The 17475-nt window shown below is 39.3% G+C and overlaps 1 protein-coding gene across 1 annotated transcript in view; it reads right to left on the bottom strand.

Annotated features, from left to right (window-relative positions):
• Positions 1 to 17166, bottom strand: part of PPA1 (inorganic pyrophosphatase 1) — a 31088-nt gene extending 13922 nt beyond the window's left edge. The window contains exons 1-5 of the mRNA XM_057737287.1: positions 16959 to 17166; positions 14499 to 14557; positions 3661 to 3714; positions 2730 to 2849; positions 54 to 140 (exon numbers count right to left, since the gene is read on the bottom strand). Of these exons, the coding sequence (XP_057593270.1) occupies positions 54 to 140; positions 2730 to 2849; positions 3661 to 3714; positions 14499 to 14557; positions 16959 to 17022 (384 nt within the window). The 5' untranslated portion in view covers positions 17023 to 17166. The remainder of the gene's footprint in view (positions 1 to 53; positions 141 to 2729; positions 2850 to 3660; positions 3715 to 14498; positions 14558 to 16958) is intronic.
• Positions 17167 to 17475: the final 309 nt, after the last annotated feature.

Genomic DNA, 17475 nt, shown 5'->3' with positions numbered 1-17475 from the left:
CATTTCATTGATATCATCTCAACACTAAAGAAAAATATCTCAGATTCCATTACCTTGCTTCCAATTTCACACACATCAATTGGGTCATTGTCACCACAACAGCCAGTGTGTTTGTCATTGTGTCCTGGGTCTTCCCAAGTCTAAAGAAAAAAAAGACTTAGAGTATATCATTCCTATACATGCTAATGACAAAGTGGATCATGTTAGCATTAAAGGATAACATCCCATGATGTGCCTGCAAAAATATGAATCTTCAGCTATTTATTCTCATTAAAAAGAATGCTTTATTCACATCTAGGAACCTTAATTATACACAATAATCTTAATTAAATGCTAGGCTCCTATCACGCACATAATGCTAAACTAAATTTAATCTTGAAAATTGATAATGATCCTATTTTAAACAAACAAAACCCAACTATAAAAAAAAAAAAAAACTGCTTTGGTGAACTCTTAGTACTATCATCTACTAACTAGATTTCCTTTAAAATAAGTCTCCAAAGCAGAGATAGGTAGGTGGTAATTTTTTTTTATTTTATTGGCTGCATTGGGTCTTCGTTGCTGCACGCGGGCTCTCTTTAGCTGCAGTCAGCAGGGGCTAATCTTCGTTGTGGTGCGCGTACTTCTCAGTGCAGTGGCTTCTCTTGTTGCAGAGCACGGGCTCTAGGCATGCGGGCTTCAGTAGTTGTGGTATGTGGGCGCAATAGCTGTGGCTCGTGGGCTCCTGAGCACAGGCTAAGTAGTTGTGGTGCATGGGCTTAGTTGCTCCATGGCACGTAGGATCTTCCTGGACCAGGGCTTGAACATGTGTCCCCTGCATTGGCAGGAGGGTTCTTTTTTTTTTTAAATAAATTTATTTATTTATTTATTTATTTTTATTTATTGGCTGCGTTGGGTCTTCATTGCTGCACACGGGCTTTCTCTAGTTGCTGAGAGCGGGGGCTACTCTTCATTGCGGTGCGCAAGCACCTCATTGTAGTGGCTTCTCTTGTTGTGGAGCACAGGCCCTAGGCACGTGGGCTTCAATAGTTGCGGCACATGGGCTCAGCAGTTGTGGCTCATGGGCTCTAGAGCACAGGCTCAATAGTTGTGGTGCACGGGCTTAGCTGCTCCATGGCATGTGGGATCTTCCCAGGGCAGGGCTCGAACCCGTGTCCCCTGCATTGGCAGGCGGATTCTTTACCACTGCGCCACCTAGGAAGTCCGGCAGGTGTGTTCTTAACCACTGCGCCACCATGGAAGTCCCCCCCCCCACCCCACCTTTTCTTTAAATTTCACTGAAGTATATTTGATTTACAATGTTGTGTTAAAGGTAGGTGGTAATATTAAGATGGAAATGTGTCTTATGGCAAAACTGTCATCGCTGACCAGGAGCCAAGAATAAAAAGTTTAATCAGGATTTGCTGAAGCTTTAAATTGCTAAACTGCAAGACAGAGTCCTTGCAGAGCATCTCACAGAAGAAGGGATGGCCTGTGCTTGCCAGGAAGTTCATTTTAAAGTGTAGCTGTTGTTTTGATTCTTACCCCTCCCAATCCAGAACATATTTCTTGGATTTGTTTGCTTACTCAGCTGGAGTACAGGCAGAGAGATAAAAGTGAAAGGGGAAAAGGACCCAACAAAGCCAGATCCAAACTACAGAAGAGTAAGTATTTCAACAATGTTTTTTCCCAGAGGGATGATATTTCAAGGGTAAATAGTGAATCAGTTGAAGCACAAGGTGAAGTGCTTTAATTAAAGCACACAACTTTGTGACTACCTAGCAAACTAAAGGGTTTGACCCATGTTTTAGTAACTTATAGATTGTTTCAGAAACTTAGAGATTGTTTCAGAGTAGATTCCACTTAATAGACTTAATAGTTAATAAAAAACAAACCATTTTTCAACATGAAGAAAATAAATTGAATATTTCATTTAAAAACCATAAGTGCTACAGTATTAGCTTAGCCAAACCAGAATTAAATATATGTTACTACTTACTCACAGTAGACATGATTCTAGTGATTCTTCATTCAAATGTTACATAAAAGCCTACTACAGGCTGGTATTGTGCTGGGGATAAACTGGTAAACAATGCAGATATCCCCCCTCCTCAAAGGGTTGACTGTTTGGGAAAACAGAATCCCATTATGGCTTTACCATGAAGAGCCTGGCACAAAGAAGAAGGAATCAGGACTATACTGACAGAAGTCAACAGCTGTGAGAACTTAGGTGTGCCAGGTACTAAGTGCTTTATTCCTCAAAAAGCTACACGAGCTACATATTAGGAATATCTCGGGAGGAAATATTAACATCTCAGGGAGGCAGAAGCAGAGGCAAGTTAGATTAGCTAGAAAGTGATGGACTTGGGATTTGCACCCTTGTCTGTGTGGTGCCAAAAAATCAGTGCTTTTAAGCACTAGTCTACATGGCCTCTCACAAAAGATCTGCCACTCATTCTGTAAAGAAAGAATTTGTCTAGTTTATAACCAGTCCATATAAAAAAATAAATATTTCATAGAAGAAAAAGGCTTTCACATGTAAATTTAAACACTGTAAATATTTACCTTTTAGTTCATCTTGAAAATAAGTTATTTATGGAAGTATTAAAATAAGTTAATTACCCCTCATGTCTTTATGCTCTACTACAGCAAAAACTTTTTGAAGGTGTTGAAATCTTTTTTACCAACAGTAGCAGGTTAAATTTTCGTAAGCTAAAAAGTACATCTCTAGCAATTGCACAGAGACATACCTGAGGGATGGCACCATAGTTCCAGATATATCCTTTATATGGGAACAAATTTGCAACATAACGGAGTTTTCCTTTTTTCACATCCTGTTTAATTGGGTTTAAAGGGTCCTTTGTAGCAATCTGAAATAAAAAATTTCAAATCGTATATTTGTATGTGAAATACTATTCAAGTAGGGATTTAAGGAAATGAATTATGAAATGCACTAGTTCCAATTTAATGATATATTTTTACCCCTAGCACTTTTATAATTTGAAAGAAAAGTTTCTCCATAATCTGTCTTTAATTGGAAAACATTCTGAGGTATACAGGAACTATCAAGAAGGGAAAAAGAACATATACTAATTACAGAAAGCAAAAACTAAAATTAGCTGCAATAAATCCTAACATTTGAGAAAATACCTAACTTCAGCTTCCCTTTAAAACATTTAAAATTATTCAAATATTTGACTGTCTATTGCATGTGAAGTGTTGTTACTGTCAAAAACATTATTAAGTGATAGAAAATGTTATAAATATCCATAACAAAAAGCCAAATCTATTAGGTATCATCAGAAATAAATTAACAAAATGTGACAGAAATTCCAACAAAATCATTTACGGCTGGGGTGACTGAAGCAAGCCTGTCAACGACCTGGAGAAGTCAATGATGGAATTATAGGGAAGAGAGAAGAGAAAAAGGTAGTTCTAGGCTTTGGGAATGCCAGAAGCAAAGGTGTAGGGAAATAAAGTCTGTAGCATGTTTGCAAATAGTAAATGGTTGAGTTTCGTTGGAGCACAAAGGGAAGACTGGCAGGCAATGGGAGATACAGCTGGAAAATACAGTGGGACTAGAAAGAGGACAACCTTGGACTTTAGTTGCTTAACCCTTGAGCAAAGCGGTGCAACTAGATCAAAACTAATATCCTACATCTGACTAGCAAATGGACATACCTCCATTTTTGCATTTGACCAGCGTGGTACTTCAACCACCATGTGGAACACACCCTGAAAAACACAGAGAAGGTGAGATGGTCACAGGAGTTCATTTATTCTCTTACTTCAACGAGCATGCCCTAGTCCTTCCAAAGTTAAACTGTTCATTGTACTGAATCTTTGAAGTCAACGGACTTTTGACAAAATGCATCAGAAAATAAGGCAGACTGATGGATGAAGAGAAAGAGCAAATACAGAAAAATAACTGTAGAATCCAGGTGGTGGGTGTATAATTGTTCACTGTATATTTCTTTAAAGTTTTTTGTTTGTTTTCATAAACATAGTACATTTTTCATAATAAAATGTTGAGAGGCTGGAGTGGAAAAAATGTTCTATAAAGAAAAGAAACAGTTTTAAATAGAGTAGAACTTGTGTCTCTGAGAAGGGCCTTCTTCAAAGCAACCATCTCCAAAGGCTCTGCATTCCCTCCACAGTGCAATTACTCAAAATGTTTTTGGAACTTCTATTTCAGAGGCGGTCTATAAGACAAATCCCAAAGCAGAAAATTTGTCATGCTTTAGTTTTAGCCTCAAAATCAATCCACTTGATTAACCAAATTATTCTCCCAATTTGGCTGTTTTTAAAAATCAGGTACTCCTCAAAAAGATAAGAAGTTTGACACTGAAGATAAAATATTATGTTCCAAAAATATTTTAACCAATGGAAGTTCTATTGTAATTAGTTTACAGCCTTAAATTGACTACTTGAAATTGGATGATATATTAAAAAATACTCAGATGCTTACTGTTGAAAAACTCAATTAATGAAAAATCACATTTTGTCATCTCCTTTGCAAACCAGAGTCAAATATCAACTTGAAATATGTTTTCTTTTTTTTCTATTTATTTATTTATTTATTTATTTAATTGGCCGTGTTGGGTCTTTTTTTGCTGTGCGCGGGCTTTCTTTAGTTGTGGTGAGTGGAGGCTACTCTTTGTTGTGGTGCGCAGGCTCCTCATTGCCGCGGCTTCTCTTGTTGCGGAGCACAGGCTCTAGGTGCGTGGGCTTCAGCAGTTGCAGCACATGGGCTCAATAGTTGTGGCTCACGGGCTCTAAAGCACAGGCTCAATAGTTGTGGCGCACAGGCTTAGTTGCTCTGCCACATGTGGTATCTTCCTGGAGCAGGGATCGAACCCATGTCCCTTGCATTAGCAGGCAGATTCTTAACCACTGCGCCACCTAGGAAGCCCCTGAAATACGTTTTCTAATTAAAACTGAGCTTTAAAAAGTCAGAAAAGTATTTTTACCAAAGAATAAAACTTTAAGTGCAGTTTTTCAGTTTAAAATCTCTACGAAGGGCACACATGAAGCCAAATCTGCCACTACTTTTATAAAATGCATATTTTAAACATTGATTTTAAATAAAAATCACTTAGTTATACACTTGTTAGAATTACTTCTTTGCTACTTTGCATCAGAAAACAGGGACTGATAAGCTACAGGGAATAAGTCAAAGGTTTCCAGACAATAATTAGCTTGTTGCTATTTTAGCCAAGCAGAAAGCTACACAGATTTGTATTCAAGAGGCTAAAACTTCCACCACTTATTTAAGTTCTTGCTCAAACTTTGGGAGACTAAAATACTCCATGGTTTCTGCTCCAAGCCTCCTGACGCCTACTTGATACAACATAAAAACCACAAAGAATGGAGACATTATTTAAATCCAGGGCTGAATAAACTGCACTGTCCCCATAAAGTCATAACTGGGTGATTTTAGAAAAAGTAACACATTGTTCATGGATATGAAACCAGAGACCCAATCTTTGATTACATTTCATTCTACTCATTGTAAGCGAGACCTCCTCTATCTAGCACCACACCTATGCCTCAGGTGTTAAAATGAAAGATTTGCGGGACCACGAACAAGTCAGAACTTAAGTGTACAGTAGTAATACCCTAAAGGTCCACAAGATGGAGTTGTTACTAAATGAAAGATCACCTGAGATGAGAAAACCAAGGAAACGGGCTAGTTTTTTTTAAAGAAAATATTACCAAATGAATAAATTGCCTCAAGAAAAAAGAGCAGCAAACAGAGCTAAAATCACTGATTCAAAGTTTGGAAACTATACTGAACACTTCAATGGAATTAAATGATAAATACAAAAAGATCCTCAAAAAACACATTACCTAATATTACAAACCTACATAACTAATAGGAAAACAGAAGAAAAGAGAAAGAGAAAGATCCAACATTACAGGAAAAAAAAACACCTTTCAGGAAAAGACTCTAATGCAAACAGAAGAACTCCAAACTCCTGAAGGTTTGGTACCTTTTAGAAATTAGCTGGGCCAAAAATGGCAAGGAGTATCCTGCAAGGAGTCTCAGACAATTCATTCATTTTTGTCAACAAATATTTATTGAGCACCACTGTTTTGTGTCACACACTAGCAGTGAACAGTATTAAAGCTCTTTCAGTTCCCTAAGAGTCGGATCTCCAAACCATGTTATTTCAGCTTGCAGGCCTTAGGCTATACAGCCTGGGGTCCACAAACCTAGGTGAGGGACTAGTATGTAAAATGAATGTTTAACATATTTTCAAGTGTATGTAGGTACCATAGTGATTACTGTATCATTTTTTAAGCAATGAATGTGTAGTACCTTATAGTCACTACTTCCCCCATCAATTATTATCAAAACAGAGGGTGTTTTAAATCATTTCAATATTAGAAAGGGGGCACGTTCTTATTCTTTAGAAGGAACTGCTAGTAAAGGATGGTTTATTTCTCTTAGACACCATGGCAACAATTCAGGGAGCTGCCTCTAGGTACACATTGATACTTAAGATTTTCAGGGAAACTGACATGAGAAATTCAACAGTTACTCCATTGCTACTAGGAAAAACAAAAACAAAAAACACTTTTACTGTTAAAACATTATGCATTCTATTTGGAGCTCTTGTGCACTATTGATAGAAATGTATAGCCAATGTGGAAAACAGTATGGTGGCTCCTCAAAAAAGTGAAAATAAAATTATCATATGATCCAGCAACTTCACTTCTGGGTATACACCCCCCAAAATTGAAAGCAGGGTCTTGAAGAGATATCTGTGTATCCATGTTCATGGCAGCATTATTCACAATAGCTAAAATGTAGAAGCTGCCCAAGTGTCCCTCAAGGGATGAATGGGTCAGCAAAATGTGGTATGTGCATACAATGAAGTATTATTCAGCCTTAAAAAGGAAGGAAATTCTGACACATGGTGCCGCATGGGTGAACCTTGAGGACGTTATGCTAAGTGAAATAAGCCAGTCACAGAAAGTCAAATTACTATATGATTCCACTTACATGAGATATCTAGAGAAGTCGGATTCAGAGACAGAAAGCAGAATGGTGGTTGCCAGGGGACCTGGCGGGGGCAGGAATGGGGAATTGTTTCATGGGTATAGAATTTAAATTGCAAGATGAAATGAGTTCTAGAGATGGAGGGTGATGATGGTTGCACAACAATATGAATGTACTTAATACCTCCAAACTGTATACTTGAAAACAGTTAAGATGGTAGATTTTATGTTATGTGTATTTTGGAAAAAATTATGCATTCTAATATTTCCAATGTTTATGGCATTTAAAATAATAAGACAAGGTTTTAGGAAATTTATACTACTTAGTTAAAAATGCATGCCTTCTGTCTCTAATCCTGACTGGTTTACACAATTACTTAGCTCAAGCCTGGACTTAGTGTCTTATTATTCCCATTGTTAGGACTTCTCAAAACTGTTCTCCACTTCTATTATGCTTTGGATTCTAAATCCCTGCTCTAGCAACAAGCTTTCAGCTCCCTGTTTACAGTTTCAGAGAAAGGAAGGAAGAGGTTAGTATCCCCAGTAGGATGATTTTGACAAGGCTGTTCCAGGAGGCAGGGGGAAAGGCACACCATAGCTTTAAGCGCTGACTTCCAAAGTCAGAAGAAACACAGCAATCAGTCTGACTTCGCAGATTTATAATCTTTTCATCAGTAAGAGAAGAACGTTAATGTTATAGATGTCCAGACTCTAAGGAGATTAGAAACTTAAGTCTAAATCATAGCATTCCATTAATCAAAAAGATTTAAAATAAAATTGTTATAGAGATAGAAGAAATATAACCTATCTCTTGATCAGGCTTTTAACTTCATTGATTAAACAGGAATATTACAGTAGTACAGTGATCACAGGTCTCATCTCCAAACTGAGTTTTCTTGTGGATCAAGTCAGTACTCTGATAAGTCATTTACTAATGAATAGGCTATGGCTATTTGGTAGGCTCTTATTACTCATATCATTAAGTACATATAAAGGGAACGTACTCTTAATTACATCCCATCTCTGAATCTTAGTAGTAAAATTAAATGTCTCTTTATTGGGAGACTTATGAACACCTCACGACTTATGATCTTTTCCCAACACTGGATCTGAAGTCTAGTGAACATGACATACTGTACTGCAAAATTGCATAAGTGGCTTAAATTAGCATTTTCAAGTTGACTCTTCATGTGTTTCTCTAGATAACTTCAGAAATCAAGTAAATACTAGACTTAGGAAGAAATACAAAATCATCCTGATTCCACCGTCCTTTCTTTTATTTTTCTGTTTTGCAATGAAATTTGGAGAAAAACGGTGGTGGTAGACAGGATTTTCTTCTAAATTTATTAAGAGACTAGATATAAAGCAAGAGGCTAATAAAAAACAAGGACAGTGTGCCCTCCTTTTTTTTTTAATCTCTAGAGTATTTTTGGAGTATAAAGTTCCTATCGGAAGAGCTCATGTACTTAGTAAGGAAATGCTCTACTCCTATAAAGTTGCTTTTGTAAAGGTATAGCAGATTTCATCATTTCTAAGAATATTTTTATCTTATTAAGTGCTTACCAAGTAACACTTGGTTTTAAGTTTTGGCTTCAAAGCCAGTTCGGTAATTACAGGATATACTCTACGTTGTTAAAAATAAACAGGTTCCTCCTCTTCACTGTTGATGAGATTGTAAATTGGTCCACCATTACGGAAAACAGCATGGCCGTCCCTCAAAACACACACAAAAAGAACTACCATATGATCCAGCAATCCCACTTCTGAGTATTTATCCAAAAGAAATTAAATCAGAATCTCAAAGAGGTATCTGCACTGCCATGTTCACTGCAGCATTATTCACAATAGCCAAGCTATGGAAACAACCTAAGTGTCCATCAGTGGAAGAGTGGATAAAGATGTGACACACACACACACACACACACACACAATGGAATATTCAGCCTTTAAAAAAAAAAAAAGGAAACCCTTCCATTTGTGACAACATGGATAAATGTGGAAGATATTATGCTAAGTGAAATAAATCAGACAGAAAAATGACTAAATAATCTCACTTGTACGTGGAATCTAAAAGAGTTGAACTCATAGAAAGTAAAACGATGGTTGCCAGGGGCTGGAGGCATGGGAGAAATGGGGGGATGTTGATCAAAGGGTACAAACTTTCAGTTATAAGATGGTAAGTTTGGGAGACCTAATGTACAGCATGGTCCTATGAAATCTGCTAAAAGAGTAGATCTTAAGTGTTCTTATACACAAGTAAAATAAATATGTGAGGTGATGGAGAGGTTAACTAACTCGATCGGGGGGATCATCACAATGTATACGTATATCAAAGCATCACACTGAACACCTTAAATATCAATGCAATGACTATTTGTCAATCATACCTTAATAAAGGTGATAAATAAATTTTAAAAAATTTTTAAAGAAAAAATAAATGGGGTCCTGAATTCTTTCAATGACAAATGACAAAAGTCTACTGGAGAAGCTGACACAAAAGAAATATAATGACCAAAGTTCACATTGCATGTCCCTTATTCATTTAGAATTATAACTTCATAAAGGAAAACATTATTTATACCAACCAAAAAAAAATTGCTCAACAAATTGTTAAGCATTCAGGGGAGATAGTAACCCACTAAAATTTTAAAACAAACACCTTTTAGTAATGCTCACTTATTTTCCAATCACACAGATTTTCTACTCATAGCAGTTTCAACGAGCTCTCGTATTTGGTAATGCATACTGCCCTGTCCCACATACACAGAAAGTAATAAAACTGAATTGATGTGTCATAACTAAGAATAAGCTCCTATTTTTTCCCCTCAGATGAGATTTAAGATGACTAAATTTTGAAGACAGATATTCTAACCATAATCTGTTTACTTTCTTATCTTTAAAAAATCAAGAAGAGTCTGCATTTCCAGCTGTCGAACTTTTCTGATTTGCAATGTCTAAGAATTTTCACCATTGAACCTTTTCCAAGAAAGATGCACATTTACACCAAATTGCAATTTCAGAGAGATCTCAGTGTCAGAATAGTTTCTGAAATCCATCGATGAGTACTCCAGGGTCTCGAGGCCACCCAGAATCCCTGGACTAGAAGACTTTATACCTTTCCCAAATGAAGGAAGTTCTTACTCATTTCCTTTGAATTCTAAGGTTAAAAAAAAAAATTAAGCAAGCTTTTTTTTCCTGCTTTTTTTCTTTGTAAATATCAAAGAGCTATTTACTGTAGAAAATTTGGAAAATACCAAAAAGCACAAAGTAAAATCCACCAGCCTTTATCACTTGAGGCAGTGTGGCACAGTGGCTAAACACCACAGGTTCTGAGACCGAACGCCTGGGTTTGAATCCTGCATCTACTGCATATGAATTCTCATTGGTAATCCTGGGCAATTAAGTTACTAAAAGAACGCAGCTCAGAGACTGGAATGATGGCTAAAGCAGATAATCCACATAAGGGCTTTAGCATAGTGCTAAGTGTGATCTACAGCAACCACTAAGACCAACAGTGCTCAGAGGTAAAGCAACTTGCTCAATATGGCAAAGCCAGCTAGTGGTAAAACCAGGACTAACACCAAGGTTTCTTACTCCTGGTTCAGTGATCTTTCCTCTCTATACAATAGAGCTCTGAAAGGCTTCTGACATAACCACTCATCGTGGTTCACATCATCATCCTATTGTAGTTTTTGGTTTACTGTATATTGAGACTTCATAACCCAGGCATTGTGACTGCACATTACATGCATATTTAATCATCACGACTTTTTTGGGGTCAAATCTATCTCCCAAAATTGTCTTTTTATTTTTTGATTGAAGTATCAATTGATTTAAAATATTATACAAGTTTCAGGTGTGCCACAGTGATCTGGTATTTCTGTACATTACAAAATGAACACCATGATAAGTCTAGCTGCCATCTGTCACCGCACAAAGTTACTACAATATCATTGACTATATTCCCCACACTGTACACTACATCCACATGACTCATTTTATAACTGGAAGGTTGTACCTGTTACTCTCCCACAGTTATCTCCCTCACACCCCTGCTCCCCCCAACCTCTGGCAACCACCAGTTTATCCTCTTTACGTATGAGTCTGTTTTGTTAAGTTTGTTTTACAACTTTGTCTTTTTGAGAAAATTGAGAAACCACAGAGATTATGATTAGGATATCTGTTTTTAAATTTAGTCACCTTAAAGCTCATCTGAGGGGGAAAAATAGTTTATTCTTAGTTATGATGTGCCAATTAAGTTTGCTATCAGTTTTCATCTGTTTCCAGTTCTAACTTCGGTTTGAAAAACACAAAACAAGGCCCCAACCATTCTACATACATATAAAGTTGGAGAAGATGAACAATATTTATTAACTCAGTGACATTTTTTAAAGTTCCATTTATAGAACTGTCCATAAAAAGAAATAGAAAATTCAAAACAAAGCAAACCCTGTAAGGGAGTACTGCTGACCCTTGAACAACACAGGTTCAAACTGTGTGGATCCACTTATATGTGGATTGTTTTCAACAGTAAATACTACAGAACTACATGATCTGTCAGTTGAATCCCCAGATAGGGAGGAATTCAGGGGGGGATTCAGGGGGCCAACTGTAAGTTATATGCCAGTCGGGACCACTAGGTCTGCATTGTTTAAGGGTCAACTATAATCTAAAAGGCATCCACTTAGGTGGCCTATCTCCTCTAAAAGTTTCAGGTACAGTAAGACAGGATGTTTAAAAAGTCAAGAATGATACACAACTGCAGAAAATATCCTGTTCAGTTTCTGAAGCATCTACCTATTTGATTAGAAGCTTGACTTTTTTTTTGGAGAAAAGTTCCATATTTATATATTCTCCCAACAGTCACCTGAAAAATGTTATAGAAGCCTATATTGTTAGAACTAGTATTTAACATTGAAGTTTAAGATACAGAATAGAAAAAACCAAACTTCTAAAATTAGAACATCAAGTCATGATACTTGAGCACTTTAAGATTTAGATAAAGCTTTTAATCTACCCAGTGTTTCACACTGTTTATGTTGATTATGTTCTGAATTCTTAAATTTTCTGTTATCTCAGAAGTTTTATGTCAGAAGACACTCCGAGCTACAAGTATTTTTATACTTGATTCCAAAATAGACTCAGAGCAAAGGACAACCCTACAATACATATACACACATCCAGTGAGTCCTTGCCTTTGCCTTCTTTCATCCAATGGATTTGGAAATAACCCAAGCAGGGTATCTGAGTCCCAAGGATTTCCAGAACTGGCTGGATTGATTACCTAATGACACATATACTAAATCAAATGCTGTCCACATTGAAAGGTCCTGATGTGAAGCAGAATATAAGCCTTTGGGCATTTTTTTCTTATAGAGCTGAGTTGTGTTAAAGGCACATTCCCTCATTATCGCCCCTCAAATGACTGACCATATTAGGGATAAAGTCTATGGCCGCCCACACAAAAATGTATTTACATAAATAACAGTGAAATTTTTTTTTTCCAAAAACCATACTTTCCTGTAACCAGTGGAGTTAATCAGATCTTTCATGTAGGCTAGTATCCAAAATAAGTTGTGTGTACCACACCCTTGTGTTTTGTACAGACTAAACTTCCTTAAAAACAAAACAGAAAGAACTCTTTCTGTTCTGTTCAGAAAGAACTCCTGAGAGGCAGGAATCTGAAGTGCTGAAGTTCACTGAGGTCTGGACCACTGGTGAAATCCAGTCATTGCAAGAGCTTGTGCTTTTGAGCCATCCCAGCACATGGTACAAAGGTAGATTCTTCATTCAAATAATCCCAGATTATAGATACAACCAATCCTGTACAAGACTTCAAGGAGTTGCAGAGTAAACTGAGTGAAGATATTTTACACGACACTAAAATGTAGTCTCAGCTTTTGGGGTAACCTGTAGCAGCAACAAGATTAGGCACCATAACTGCTATGATTCTTCTGATCCTTCGCTAGAATATTGTCCAATAACTTACAGCTATGGGCTGAATATGTCTTTCCAAAATTCATATGTTGGAATCCTAACCCTCAAAGGTGATGGTATAGTAGGTGGGAGCTTTGGGAAATGCTTAAGACATGAGGGTGGAAAACTCAGGAATGGGATTAGTGCCTTATAAAAGAGGCTCTGAGGAGATCCCTAGCCCCTTCTACCACATAAGGAAACAGCTAGAAGTCTGTGACCAGAAGAAGGCCCTTACCCAACCATACTGGCACCCTGATCTCAGACTTCCAGCCTCCAGAACTGTAAGCAGTAAATTTCTGCTGTTTATAAGTCTATAGTATTTTGTTATATCAGCCCAAACAGGCTAAGACACTTATGAACACAAAGAAACCCAGGTATACATCAAAAAAAAGTTTCCCTTCCTTACTACATCTGTATGCCAAGGTACCATCAATAAACTTAGGGTCGTCATTTTATACCTCATCATTATTCAAAATGGTCTGAGATGTTACTGCAAAGTACTTTGATATACATACTAATTATACAACAGCTAATTCAAGCCAACCCAATGATGCTAACTCAAGAAGACAGAGGATTCTACAGTTCATATCAACTCCCAGGAAATCAGATGTAACAAATTAAAAGTTTCTGAATAAAATACAGCTTTGAGAATCCCACAGGAAAAACACATGCTAATTAGAGATCCCTCTTGTAACTGCAGCACATAATTGGCCTTGGGCTGTTTGCTCCATTGCCTCCAGCTGGCGCCCAGCTCAGACAGGTTGCTCAGAAGCAACACTCAGGTTAGATTTTCTGCCAGTGTCCAAGTGTCAGTACAGAACTGCAGCAATCTTCCTGGTAGAAGAACATGAATTTATCTATTTCTGATAGTCAAGCACAGAATAAAAGTAAGACTCAGCACACACAAGGATAAGATTTCATCTTTATTATTCTAGACATGCACTGGAATGTGATATTCACATGTATTATGTATTGACATCTAGCTAAGGAAGATCAATAACCTACATAGCTTTTACGACTCAAAAAGATTTTCACTCATTGTGGATCAAGCTTCCTGGTTGAATGAAAAAAAAGTGTAAAGGTATAAAAAAGACTCAGACATTTGTCCCTGTGTCAGTTCCTAATTACAGTACAAACTTCTCCTATTGGGAGGGAGGCTAAAACAAGCAATGGCTTAAAAAAAAAAAAAAAAAACTATTTAAATTTGCATAAATAATACATGATCATGGTAAAAAAATTAGGAAATATAAAGAGACAAAAATGAAAATTAAAACAGAGTCACTAGAAATTCTGGTGATTTTTTTTTTTTTTTTAAATCAAGGCAGCTTTAAAACATTTGTTTCTGTTCCTCTACTCCTCCTTATAGTTGCTTCTTCTAACCAAATAATCTAGATTTAAGACTGTCTCCTTTTTTTGAGTCAAAGCACCTTTATCTCAGCATGATGAAGCATTTTAAGCACTTAAGACATATAGGAAAATTCGTATGTGGAACTAACTGATCTGAGCAATGAGACTATGGTCAGAGAAGGATGTCTTACCTTATCTGCATAAATTGGAATATCATGAAATGGAGATATATATTGTCCTTTTTCATTTTCTGCAAAATTAATTAGAAAAAGTTATTACTATCATTGGTTAATTATATTCCCAGATGCATGAAGTACACATTTTTTAAAGACAATTTTTAGGTTTACAATAAAATTGAGAAGAAGGTACTGAGATTTCCCACATACCCTCTCTCCTCCCATTATCAACACTACTCACCAGATTTTATTCCCACCCCAGGAAAACTGGTTGTATACTTCACCTTCCTGACTGCTCCAAGATCAGGTCAGGTTTTCATCCTATGTGTTCCTTAGGGGTCTAAAAGGCACTAACCTCTATGGTGAGGGTGGGGACTGCCTTACACACCTTTGTATCCCAGAGCCTAGCAGTGATTGGTATACAAAACGCAACTGAATTATTTGATCTTACATCCGTTAACAGCTAACAGAGCTAATGAAATACCTGGGCTCAGGGAGAAGGCGGGGAATCAATTTGCCAAATTATAAACTATGTTGCTTTAGGTGGTGCTCCAGGGAGACAGAGCCATCTTAGATTATGATTTTTCTTAAGGATAAACTAGTTGTAACAACACTTTAACAGGTAATTTCTGTATTCTAGAGACCTAACTACCATATCCAAAAAATACTTTTAAAATTTCCTTACTATCCTTTAGGAAACCTTAAGGGTCAGTCCACATTGCATCCCTTCGCGATTAAAAATCAAAGTGGAAGGAATTCCCTGCCAGTCCAGTGGTTAGGACTCTGTGCTCTCACTGTGAAGGGCCCAGGTTCGATCCCTGGTTGAGGAACTAAGATCCCACACCCCGCACGGCATGGCCAACAAACAAACAACAACAACAAAACCTCAAAGTGGAACAGGAAAAACTGAGCAGTGACCACCACCCCCAATGGCACACTGATCCCTTCAGAGTCAATAGTGACTTGCAATCCAACCCACTATCAGTTTTAAAGAGACTGGCAAATGTCACATTATAGAGGTAAAAATCTTCTATTAATGAAGGGTACTAAGAAGTCGATGGTTTTTTTTAATTAAAGTTATATAGTACTCACTACCAATAGATAATCTAAGTAAAAACTGTATTTGTTCTGCAAATACAGCTTGAAAACAATGACCCTAATCATCCCCCAACCTTCCAACTAGAGAGTCACCTCTCTAAATCCCTCCCACTGAGAAATTCTGGAGCCAACACTAACACCAGAACAGTTCAGTGAATTATTTGTCAAAGGTTTCTGCACTGACCTTGTTGCTGAATTCCGAAATTAAATACCGTGGGCGGGGGAGGTCCCACACATCCTGGGATTTTAAATGGCAGTCTGAACTTCAACTATTTGTGTAACTTTACAGTTCACTTTCCTTCTCCTCTCATACCAGGCTACTTTTTGCTAGGAGCTTTGTTCTTTCAGTATTACCATTCATCTCCTCTCCCTCTCTCATTGCTACCCTTCATACACGGGGAACTCAAAGAATTCAAGGCACCTGCCCACGTCCTTGGGAACAAAACTGTAAGGAAGTTAAAATAGAAACGCCTCCGTTATCTCTAATAATCTTTTGGGGGCAGAGGGGAGAGGTGGTTAAGAGGATAAAGATAAACTGAGATAGCTTTCCCCCACCTAAAAGGCTAAAGGTGGTGCGCCAAGGAAAGCGGAGCCTAACAGCCTCCTCTGCTCTAAGTGCAGACTTAGGGTAGGGACCCCTTAGACGCGATCCCCTGCACAGGGGCCAAAATTTGGCACTTTCTTACTCATGCTTCCCAGATTGACGTCACCTGTTTGAATCCAGGGGACCAGCTTTCTGTTTCATAAGGCGTCTTCCCAGCATCAGTATTACGGGAAAACACGCGTCAGGGAGGCAGAAGAGCTACTGGGACCCCAAGAAAGATCGTCCAGTCCTCCACTGATCGCTCCTGATCCAGGCCTCAGTTTCCCCATCTGTCTGACGAGGTCCTGGACTTGACCCCCCCTAGGTCCTCACAACCTGAGCTCTAGTGGAGGAATTAAGGTCTTAGGGAGTCACCACCATCACCTCCTGCCCGCCCACCTACCCCCGCCCATCTTTCCAAATTGAATAATTCTCTTACAGGGATTAGTTTACCCCGGGCACCTTTTCTAGGGTGACTCAGTGGTTTCCTCTTCCCATCAGACACTGCCCGAGCCGGACACCTGCAAAACTAGCCTGGCCCCGGTTCAGGTCCAATCAAGCGTGTGACAGAGGCACGCCGACCCGCGCTGTCCGGCCCGCGAGCGGGACGTGTGAAATGAGAGCGCCAGGCCCTCCCAGGCCCGCCCAGGCCCCCGGGACCCGCCCGAGGAGCCCGGCCAGCGCCCGAGACAAGGGACCGAGCGTGGGCCGCGGCCGCCGGGGAGGGAGGGGAGACGAGGCCCGGAATGAATGGGCGGGCGGGCAGGGAGAGGCTGCGGGCCTCAGACACTCACTGAGGAAGACGCGGTACTCGAGGGTGAAGGGCGCAGCGCGCTCCTCGCTGCTGAAGGCGCTCATGATGCCGCCGACCAGCCGCTGCCGCCGACGCCACCGCCGCCGCAGCTGCTACAGAACCACAAGCCCGCACGCGGCGCCGACTGACAAGGAGAAAACCTCGCGCCTGCGCACTGCGGCGAATGGGCTGGCGAGTCGGGCGGGGAGCCGCCTTTAACGCGGCGGGCGCTCATGAGCCCACCCCGCGCGCAGGCGCACTCCGTGGGGCCCGAGCGTGCCAGCGCCTCAGCCCCGCCCCCTCGGGCCGCGCCTCCGCGGACAGCCTCTTAGCCCGGCGGCTGGGCCACGTGGCTGGCGGTAGGCTCTGCCATCCCTCTGCGCTGCGGGCTTTGGCGCTCTGACCGAGGAGGTAACAGTTCTCAACTTGGACCAGCTAAGAGCTGACCGTCGACCTCTCACCCCTCACGCACACTGGGAACTCCCCTTTGACTCACACACCCTTCTCCTCAGAGTAAT

This window comes from Hippopotamus amphibius, chromosome 5 (genome assembly GCF_030028045.1).
Source record: "Hippopotamus amphibius kiboko isolate mHipAmp2 chromosome 5, mHipAmp2.hap2, whole genome shotgun sequence".
Classification (NCBI taxonomy): domain Eukaryota; kingdom Metazoa; phylum Chordata; class Mammalia; order Artiodactyla; family Hippopotamidae; genus Hippopotamus; species Hippopotamus amphibius.
Note: the sequence above shows the minus strand (reverse complement) of the source record. Positions and strands in the feature narration are given on the sequence as shown.